Consider the following 12033-nt stretch of genomic DNA (forward strand, 5'->3'; position numbering starts at 1 on the left):
GTCCCACTGGTCCGCGACGAAGCTCTGTCTAATGTACAGGAACACGGGTACTTGATGGTGCTTCACGGGGTCGCTGTTCACCCTCACCACGGTGAGGTGTCATTGTTACGCCCACTGTAAGAACTATTCTCACCTGATTGGTGGTGAGGTCCCATTGGTCCGCGACGAAGCTCTGTCTACTGTACAGGAACACGGGCACCTGATGGTCCTTCACTGGCGATGGATCGCTGTTCACCCTCACCACGGTGAGGTGCGTCGTTGTTGTGCCCACTGTAACAACAATCCACTATAATACTTAGGTATTATATATCATACTCGTATACAAACAGAATTTACGTACGGGTTGGGACTGGGATATTTAATACCTCGACAGTACTCTTCATTAGTATTAAGTGATATTTCAAGCACCGTCTGTCCTGTCATAATACTTGTCTGTATTTCGATCGTATTTCAACTTAAAAATTACATCCCTTAATAGAGTATCCGCGGAAAGAGAAGAGTCGTGGACTGAGTAAGCCCATTCATAATTTAAAAAAAAAATTGTATGGTAATACATTCCACGACTCTTATGTTTCTGCACAGACTCTAAATATGTTAAAAACGGGTCACTCACGTATTTTAAGTCGAAAAATGCTTAAAATACGACGTTTCGACTTTAAATTTGTGAATGACCCGTTATTAATATATTTAATACCTAATAAATCTGTGTCTCACGGAAGTTTTGTTATTAAAAAATATATCCCTTACTTTATAAATAAGTAAGTAAACAAAGTCTCGCATCGTGTTTATCGGCACTTACGTCAAAAACTAATCTAAGACATTCTTTATTTTATTGCCGTATGTGTAACGTAATGTATGTAACATACCTTTTACAAGGTTAAACATTTTATTTATTGTGAGTTGATACACTTGCTACAGTAAAACCTCCCAACTTTAGTCCAGTACTGCAACTGTGGTCTACAAGTCAAATGTTTCCTTTTTGGTTGGGTTTAGATAAGTGTTTATTTCCATTTGTAAAACTATTTTGCCTTACAACTTAAAAAAGCGGCCAAGTGCGAGTCGGACTCGCCCATGAAGGGTTCCGTAACAGCAAGTAACACAATAAAATTGCGGTTTACGGTTTGTGACGTATTAAAAAAAAACTACTTACCAAATCTTGTTCAAACCAATTTTCGGTGGAAGTTTGTATGGTAATGTACATCATATATTTTTTTTAGTTTTATCATACTCTTATTTTAGAAGTTACAGGGGGGGGGACACACATTTTACAACTTTGGAAATGTCTCTCGCGCAAACTATTCAGTTTAGAAGAAAATGATATTAGAAACCTCAATATCATTTTTAAAGACCTATCCATAGATACCCCACACGTATGGGTTTGATGAAAAAATTTTTTTTGAGTTTCAGTTCTATGTATGGGGAACCCTAAAAATTTATTGTTTTTTTTCTATTTTTGTATGAAAATCTTAATGCGGTTCACAGAATACATCTACTTACCAAGTTTCAACAGTATAGTGCTTATAGTTTCGGAACAAAGTGGCTGTGACATACGGACGGACAGACAGACAGACAGACAGACAGACAGACATGACGAATCTATAAGGGTTCCGTTTTTTGCCATTTGGCTACGGAACCCTAAAAATGAAATAAAAATCGCACCTGAACGAAGATATTAGTTAAATTTGAACTTCCGAACGAGTGAAAACTAGGTCACATCGGGATTAAACGTCACAGAAAAGTGACTGTTAAAATATTAAATACGTCATAAGATATATGCTTCATGTGCATAATGTGAAAAGGGCCCCCTTTCCGATAGAATGCTACATGTATTATGATGTTTCGTACATAAGTTCCAAAAAACTCCATTGCTATTATACCGTACTTCGAATAGGTACGGTAATAAGTAATAAATCTCTTGTAAGTCAACCTTCAGTGTAATTATGTGTGTTCTTATATTAAATTTTGTTAGTAGTAGTTAGCAGTTGCACCGCCCACAATCTCTCTGCTTTGCCTTAAGGTTGACTGGTAGAGAATGCTCTTGGCATTAAGTCCGCCTTTTGTACGATAAGTTTTCTTTTGTGCAATAAAGTTTAAATAAATAAATAAATAAATAAACACAAGGTTAATGTAGCATGTTTTAAGACCATAAAAAATACTAGTTTATTTGTTCCACAGTCACTAGTGCCAGTTAAACTAATAACTGCAATAACGCGTAACTTGAAAAAAAAATAGTAGCAAAAACATTTTATGTTAATATAGTACCTACAGCCAAGTGTAAAAATATGGGTGCATACAACTTACTCAAAAATATGTCCCATAGTTCTTAATTCGCTGACAGAAGAGCTATGGGACATATTTTTGAGTACGATGACTGCACCCATATGTATAGTTACACTTGAACTTGACTGTAAGGGAGTACATAGGGAGGGTTGGAAAGGGACAGGGAGGATTGGAAAGGGACAGGGGAGGCCTTTGCCCAGCAAGACACACACATAGGCTAGTAAAAAAAATTAAGTACCTAATGCAGACCCTACGCGATTCGCGTGACTAATTCTATTTTAACACATTAAGTAAACATTTGCAGATTTGCACTCAAAGGATAGGACGACGCGCGTGTTCTCGTTGAAGACCATGGAGCGAAACATATCGAGCAACCTTCGACTTAAAATAAGTAGTGACCCGTTTTGATTTATGTCTATAAATAATACGTCTGCGTCTCTAGAAAGTTGTACTATTTAAATTATTGTCTTTGCCAATTTATTGGCTGTGAAGCGAAGCGAAGCAGTGCCACGCTACGTGGGCGCTTCGCTTAAGACAAACCTCATTTTCTACTTTCCTAATTGAATTATTTTGATTAATGATTCTGGACAACAAAGAAATTATATTGGATTTAATTCTCATCTGTCCTTTGGCCCGGTTTGGAGTGTTTGGCCACCCTCGGGCCTCGTTAGGACAACTTTGTTGTAAATTTCACAAGAATCGTTCATTATTCCGTAATCTACGTATACAATTTCACATCATTAAGGAAAACAAGATCAGAGAAGTTTCCACACAAAATGCACAAATGCTTGGAACTTTCTACTCCATTTTACAAAAACCGCAAACGTTTATTTAGTTTGTTTCTTCTTATTTGCTACCTGTTTAATGATTAATGTATATTTTCTATAAGTAAATTGTTTATCTGTAATATTTATTTAGCGCTGCGGACCATGCTAAAACAATTGTCATTCTACAATTTGATTTCATTAGTTTGCCTTAGTTTAGTTACATAAATCACAATTCCGTCATCGATTCGACTATGTATCATGACTATCATGAGACATACTAAGATTAAGCTAATTTGACGGTTACGTGATTGACTAAAAACACGTGAGTTTAGTTAATTCCGTCAGTTCAATAATCAATAAACTAGTACTTATTAAATATATTAAAAACGGGTCACTCACGTATTTTAAGTTGACATGTCGAGCGTTTTTCGACTTAAAATACGTCAGTGACCCGTTTTTAATATATTTAATATGTCTGTGTCTCACGGAAGTTTTGTTATTAAAACTAGTACTTTCTGTTTCCAGAAAAACCAGCCAAGTGCGAGTCGGACTCACGCACGCAAAATCACGTTTGTTGTATGGGAGCCCCAATTAAATATTTATTTTATTCTGTTTTTAGTATTTATTATTTAGTACACAAATTCTGTGACAATTTCAACTGTTTAACTATCACGGTTCATGAGATACAGCCTGGTGACAGACAGACAGACGGACAGCGAAGTCTTAGTAATAGGGTCCCGTTTTTACCCCTTGAATACGGAACCCTATAGAAGTAACTCAACACCACAAAATACTCGTAGTTACGAATTTACGATGAAAGGTTTTGCTACGAAGCGGGAAAAACCTGCTACGTGAGTTTTTTATTAATGAGTAATTTTCAAACCATTTCACATTATATAGAACAGCGGTCGGCAACCTTTTAGCAGCCAAGGGCCACAGTCATATGATAGTAGTTAACGAAGATGACGCGGGCCGCACTTTGGTAATATTTGTGACTTTAGCAGACATTGTCGATCGTAAGTACTACATACAAAATAGCCAGGGAGGCTCGCGGGCCGCAAACGAGAGGTTGGCGGGCCGCGCTGGATGCCGACCGCTGATATAGAATATAGAAAATTGCAGTGTTGGCATCAATCTGAACTAAATCAATCCGGATTGATCAATCGAATTGACGCGTCAATCCGAATTGATCAATCCGGATTGATCAATTCGAATTGAATCAATTCTGATTGACGCGTTAATCCGATTGAATCAATTTGAATTAACGCATCAATCCTCAATTCGGATTAAATCAATTCTCAATCTAGATTAACCATAGTCCCTAAGATTACTTTTCAAAGGTGTAAGTTTTTGGGACTTACTTACTGTACTGGACTTAAATTCGATATCTGAGGTTCCCAGAGGTTCGAAAACATGTTCCTGATGTCAGTATTGATTTATTTTATTTATTTTATTTATTTTATTTATTTTATTTATTTTATTTATTTTATTTATTTTATTTATTTTATTTATTTTATTTATTTTATTTATTTTATTTATTTTATTTATTTTATTTATTTTATTTATTTTATTTATTTTATTTATTTTATTTATTTTATTTATTTTATTTATTTTATTTATTTTATTTATTTTATTTATTTTATTTATTTTATTTATTTTATTTATTTTATTTATTTTATTTATTTTATTTATTTTATTTATTTTATTTATTTTATTTATTTTATTTATTTTATTTATTTTATTTATTTTATTTATTTTATTTATTTTATTTATTTTATTTATTTTATTTATTTTATTTATTTTATTTATTTTATTTATTTTATTTATTTTATTTATTTTATTTATTTTATTTATTTTATTTATTTTATTTATTTTATTTATTTTATTTATTTTATTTATTTTATTTATTTTATTTATTTTATTTATTTTATTTATTTTATTTATTTTATTTATTTTATTTATTTTATTTATTTTATTTATTTTATTTATTTTATTTATTTTATTTATTTTATTTATTTTATTTATTTTATTTATTTTATTTATTTTATTTATTTTATTTATTTATTTATTTTATTTATTTTATTTATTTTATTTATTTTATTTATTTTATTTATTTTATTTATTTTATTTATTTTATTTACTTTATTTACTTTATTTACTTTATTTACTTTATTTACTTTATTTACTTTATTTATTTTATTTATTTTATTTATTTTATTTATTTTATTTATTTTATTTATTTTATTTACTTTATTTACTTTATTTATTTTATTTACTTTATTTATTTATTTTGTATTTTATTTATTTATTTTGTATTTTATTTATATTAATTATTTACTTTTATTTATTTTATTTACATTATTTATTTCTTTTACTTTATTTATTTTAATTATTTTATTTATAATATAATAAGATTTATAATAAGAACACACCACACAGGTAGATATAAAGATAAACAGAGGAACGGCAAAAAAACTTGTTTATGCTGGAGGCTTCATAGATCGCTCATGCCAACCTCGGTTATTCAATAACAACTTGAATTTAAGTGTGCGTAAAGATTACAATCGTTTGAACTGGTCAAAAACTTTATAATGAGGTAACTGAATAGACTTGGTTTTTATTTCGGTTACCGGTAACAGAGGTTAACCGTATCTGATACGGTTACCGAATCAAAGTGTTACCTTATCAGACGGTTACCGTTATGGTAGGGGTTTTTACAACCGCTTCTAAAATAACTCTATGAAAAACCCCGGTTAAGGTAACCGGTTCCTGTCCCTGGTAGAATCTAAATATTGCCATTGAAACCATGTTTTGCACCTCAGATATCGATTTTGAATGCAAGCAGTCACTTTAAAAAAATGTCACTAAAATGTCCCGAAACAGGACACCTTTCAATATTGCAGTCGAAAAGATGTTTAGAAACCTCTGGCTACCTCAGATATCGATTTTAAACGCAATCGGGTAATTTCTAGAAATGTCCCAAAAAAGGGCATCTCTCAATATTTCCCTCGGAAACAAGTTTCGAAACCTTTGGGCATCTCATATATCGATTTTGAACGCTATCGGTTAATTTCAAGGAAAGTCCCGAAAATGTTCCAAAAAGGACATCCTTCATAATGCCGTCAGAAACATATTTCGGAACCTTTGGTAAACTCGGACACCGCTTCGGAACGCATTTGGTCAGTTTCAAAAAATGGCCTAAATAAAAAGGACATTAGGTGTACATACAAAGTAATCGTCAATCCGAATTGACGATTGAGGATTGACCGGTCAATTCGAATTAACGATTAGTAATCGTCAATCTTCAATCAGTAGATTTAGAATTAGTTTCGTCAATCGTCAATCGTCAATTCGAATTGATCGGTCAATCCTCAATCGTCAATCGTCAATTCGAATTGATATTTTGCCAACACTGGAAAATTGGCACCAACGACAGATATTCATCATCATCATCATCAGCCTACTCTCGTCCACTATTGGACATAAGCCTCTCTATTGCACGCCATTGAACACGATTTGCGGCAACTCTGATCCAGCTCTTGCCAGCCGCCTCGCGAAGGTTATCGCTCCATCTAGTCTGAGGGCATCCTACGCTACGTTTGCCGATTCGCGGTCTCCACTCGAGAACTCGTCTACCCCACAGACAGACCTCGACAGATATTCGCATTGACGTTTTTGAATCAACATGATTCAACAGTTATTTTAAGAACGGTTCCTCAATAAAAGAGCTGAGCGTATCAAAACAACACTGAAGTAAATTTTTCATAATCAAATCGACCTTGTTCTTGGCAGCATCATCTATTAATTAGTATATCTCGGGAGGCCAATCAAGTATTGGTATTATAGTGTGATCGTATAATTTGATTCGCATCCGATCTGGCCAAAGCATAATCAATCCGTTTGAAAGAAGCAAATTAATAATCTGATTGAACTTGTATGAGATTAAATTCAAAATTACTTAAAACCTAATCCCAGGGACCTGGCAGACCTCCTATCCTATTCTATTCATATCAGTCTGAAAACAAATAGAATTTGCGTTAGATTAATAGATTTAGATATCACGAAAAGCTGATAGCCACTTTTAGTACTTAAGTGCAGATTAACTGGTGATTTAATATTATATAATTATAGCTCTAGGTTTAGCTCTTACTTTATTATTCCTTAGGTACCTATAGGTTAACTGGAAGAGACTCTTAGGGATAAGTTCGCCCTTGTACTATATTTATGTTCTCGCTGATGTACCTTTCTTCCGTACAATAAAGAGTTTACTTTATAAGTGATCACCCTGATCACTAGCATTTAAAAACTCATTAAAGTCCGTTTTGACACGATACAGTTAATAAATTGATGACGACACCGTGTTTGTTTAAGCTTTTACAGCTTGTATAGGTAATTACTTTTCTAATACTAATAATAAATATTTTCACTCATTTTACCTCTGTAACTCAACACCTCTTTAAGACGAATAAATCTTCGACCAATAAACTTAAAATCCTCTTTAAACCTGTAAGATCCTCGTTATCCACTATAAGATGAAAACTCGTTATCAATTTTATGAATAAAGAATAAAGAACACCTCCCATCTGAAGGAAAACGGTAAAAAGTTCGTAATATTTTCACCGTTTTCCTTCAGATTCGTGCTATCGAGGTACCACTGTAATAGGGATTGGTATACATACATAGATATAGTCTGTCAAGCCATTTCCGCCAGTAATAAAGAGCGACTAATAAAAAAAATGTATAGGCTCGACGGGTTAACGTCCCATAGAAAATTTGAATTTTGCGCCTTTTGTTCTGACAAACTTGTTTGACCGGTTATATGTATTATGAATAAGTGTGTGTATCAATATGCGGTTGCTAGGCACAACTCGGCTATCTCGTAGGTATGTAATTTTGCCTGTCTGGCCTATTATCACACCGCTTATCACTTGTTTATTAACTCGAGTGTCTAACATAAGTATGTTGATATTAATACGTTCCCGTTTTATTAGAGTCAGTAGAGATTATTTGTGTGTATTTTGTTCCATAACTAATAAAATTAATATAATACTTGTATATTCTTAGTAAAAAATAGAATATTTCTGTCTATTAGACCGGAATAGTCATGATGAAAAGTAAAACATGGTATATGACTTTTCTATTATATTCATAAATATTGCTTTGCTCCACAACTGGCATGTAAAGGTTAGGTGAAAACAACATGATGTTGAGGCGCAAATATGATCATCTGATACCTGCATATACAGTGAAACCTGGTTAATTGGAACCTGCATAAATGGAAAACCTCAATAATTGCAACCAAAAGTCCGGTCCCGGTCCCTTGAGACCAAAAGGCCTCTATAATTCAAATTTTGGAACCTCTATAATTGCAATTTAGATTTTAGTGCTTTTCGTAATTTTGCCTCTAGAATTGACCACATCGCAACTTAAGACCTCTATAATTGACACTGTGCAAAAAAATCCGCTATTTTTGCTCTTTTTTTTACCTCTATGATTGAAACGAGTCTTGCTCAAAGAATATAATACTCACTAGGAGAAGAACGATAACTCCATACAAAAAAATGTCCCCTTCAAAAGTTCGTTTATACTACTAGCGCTCGGTAGGATACCATTGTAATTAGAATTGACAACCCGTTTAGCCTAGCGCCCCTAGCGGGTATTGGCAGTAATCCAGTTCAGGAAGCTAATGGTCCTGGGTTCGAATCCCGGAGAGGGAATTTCTTTTTGTATTTTTTTTTGGCCCATCAACGTGCACACTAGCGCCAGTGCTGAATGCATTAAACTAATTTTTATATTACTGGATTCGTCAACCTACCCGTTCAAAACTAAAGCGGCCGTTTTTGTTTTGAGCTCATAAATTGACGAATCCAGCAACATAAAAACTAGTTTGATGTATTCAAAAGGTACTTAAATACACAATACAGTCAGTAGCGGCCACTTTTTTTAAATACCTGTAAAATTTAAATTTAACTTAAATAATCACGATTATTTATTTTAGCAGTGGTGCTAGTGTGCACGTTGTTGGGCTCTTAAATTAGCATATCACAAATAAATAAAGAAATACGTTATGAGATAATGATTAGGTACTATATTTAAAAAATTCGTCAAATATAAAAGGTTACAAAAAGTTACGTATTATTAAGATATAAATATTTTCATTCCTATTAGGATTAGTGTATATATGTTAGGAGCAATACATATGAATACATACATTGATATGGCAAATGGTTACAAGTTGTTATTACATCTATCCGGTTATCGGACATTTCTGCTCCACAGCTCCACGCAGCGTTCTTGGTCACCGGAAAACTAGTCTGTATATGCAGCAGATACGTGCCCTTTGAGCTTTTTCCAAGAAATCATATGACGGGCCAGGATTATATTATTATCTCACGCTCAAGCCATGATTCACTTTCTAAAACAAAATAGTCACAAATTAAACAATATAATCTAACTTCCTAATTACTAACGTCGCTAATTCCTAAGGTCTAAATTTACCAGCTTACTCGTAAACAATGAGAGGTTTTACATCTATGATGAATTTAGATTATAATTTCGGACGCGATATAGCGTCCGCGGGACTTACGGGGATAGTAAGATTAAATTATTATATTTGAATTTGGTAATTAGTACGCTCATTTTTATTTAAAGATTGATATATTTCTTACCTTGAAATTATCGCTGTTTCTGGTTTACTACAACGGTTTCCACACACACATTAGGGCTTTTCATAATCCGGATAAGAATTGTTGATGAAGTCGCCATTGCCGGATACATAATACAGCAAGGAAGGAAGAGCGACAACGGTTTAAATTTAACTAAGTCTGTGCGAAGACGCATTAAGATATGTTGCTCGTACATATGAATAGTTTTTATTTTTAAATTAATAGGTAAATAAATATATTTCAAGTGAATAAATCGTTTTATATGAAAATTTATATTTTTGGCGTTAAATGACTTAAATGACAGCATTGACATTACAGACTTTTGTCTTGTCTATGTTCTTACCGGCCAGACTCAAATCAAGGCCTATCAAAGAGGCCTATTGACAAGGGCCCAACCTTTTCTGTTCTCTTTCACGACGCAGCAACTAGTATCATTTCTCTCCCCTCGCTCTTTTAAAATGCCGTTTGTCAAAAAAGGACAACCATACTGTTGACAAGGTGGACTTCAAATCAAGTGTTGCCTTTCTTGATGCGCCCAGGCTGTGTCATCATCATCATCATCATCATCATCATCAGGCTATGTTAGTCCACTGCTGGACATAGCCCTCCCCTAAAGAGCGCCATAGCGCCCTGTCTTCAGCTTGCCGCATCCAGCATCTGCCTGCAGTCTTTCGCAGATCGTCATCCCACCTGGCCGAAGGGCGTCCTACACTACGTTTGCCGAGTCGCGGTCTCCACTCAAGAACACGTTTCCCCCAGCGGTTGTCGGTTCTTCGTGCGATATGGCCAGCCCACTGCCACTTCAGCTTGCTAATTCTTTGAGCTATGTCGATAACTTTGGTTCTCTGTCGAATGTATTCGTTACGAATCTTATCCTTCAGAGAAACTCCGAGCATAGCTCTCTCCATAGCTCGCTGAGCGACTTTGAACTGGTGGACCAACCCTACCGTGAGTGTCCATGTCTCGGCTCCGTAGGTCATGACGGGTAGGACGCACTGATTGAAAACTTTTGTTTTCAAGCATTGCGGTATGGATGACGAGAAGACTCGGCGTAGTTTCCCAAACGCTGCCCAGCCCAGCTGGATCCTCCTCTTGGCCTCCTTCTCGAAATTGTTTTTACCTAACTGTAGAATCTGCCCGAGGTAAGTATATTCCGAAACGATTTCGAGAAGGTGGCCATTTACGACTATCGGTATTGGATCAATGTGGCCATTGATCATGACTTTAGTTTTATCCAAATTCATGCCAAGACCGATGCGTCGCGAGGCCGCAGCTAGGCTGTCCAGCATCCGGTTCAGCTCCTCTAGCGACTCCGCCACTATGACTATGTCATCTGCGAATCGTAGGTGTGAGATGTAGTCGCCGTTTATGTTAATGCCCTTACCTTTCCAGTCCAGCGTCTTAACCATATCTTCCAACGCGCTTGTGAACAGTTTCGGGGATATAACATCCCCCTGTCTCACCCCTCTGCGCAATTGGATAGGTTTAGACTGCTGACCCTGTACTTGGACACTCATGGTGGCGGCTTCGTAGAGACATCTCAACACCTCGATATAACGATAGTCTATTTGGCATCGCTGTAAGGATTCCAGAACAGCCCAGGTCTCGACAGAGTCAAAGGCCTTCTCATAGTCCACAAAGGCTAGACACAGGGGCTGATTATATTCTTCGCACTTTTGTATAATCTGCCTCACTGTGTGAATGTGGTCTATGGTGCCATATCCTCCGCGAAACCCTGCCTGCTCTGGCGGCTGGAACTCGTCGAGTCTCCTGGCGAGACGGTTTGTGACCACTCGTGAGAACAGCTTATAGACGTGACTCAGGAGCGAGATGGGTCTGTAATTTTTAAGGAGGGTTTTGTCCCCCTTCTTAAAAAAGAGCACCACCAAACTCCCGCTCCACGCCTTTGGAGTTCTCCCACTGTGAAGGACGGCGTTGAAGAGGTTCTGTAATTCCTGTATAACAGGGGTTCCTCCAGCTTTCAAAAGCTCTGATGTTATTCCGTCCTCACCGGGGGCTTTTCCATTTTTAAGCTGCCTCAGAGCTAACACGATCTCGTCTTGACTGATGTCTGGCAGTTCGTCGGTGTAATGGCGTGTCAGGGTGGCTCTGGAATCATGATCGTCTCGTTGGGAATGAGGGGCATGTGCAGCATATAACCGGTCATAGAAATCCTCAATCTCGGCGGAGATAATCCGGCTTCGACAATACGGTCCTCCCGTCGCGAGTTTTAAGCTTCGTCAGGTGGCTCCTGCCAAGCTGCTGAGTGAATACTTTGGACCCTCGGTTTTGCTCTATCGCCTCTTCAATGAGGCGTGTAT

General features: G+C 35.7%; 1 protein-coding gene across 1 annotated transcript in view; it reads right to left on the reverse strand.

Annotated features, from left to right (window-relative positions):
- Nucleotides 1-13: 13 nt before the first annotated feature.
- Nucleotides 14-12033, reverse strand: part of LOC134670015 (GATOR complex protein NPRL2-like) — a 28410-nt gene continuing 16390 nt past the window's right edge. The window contains exon 4 of the mRNA XM_063527683.1: nt 14-270. Within this exon, the coding sequence (XP_063383753.1) occupies nt 29-270 (242 nt within the window). The 3' untranslated portion in view covers nt 14-28. The remainder of the gene's footprint in view (nt 271-12033) is intronic.

This window comes from Cydia fagiglandana, chromosome 13 (genome assembly GCF_963556715.1).
Source record: "Cydia fagiglandana chromosome 13, ilCydFagi1.1, whole genome shotgun sequence".
Classification (NCBI taxonomy): Eukaryota; Metazoa; Arthropoda; class Insecta; order Lepidoptera; family Tortricidae; genus Cydia; species Cydia fagiglandana.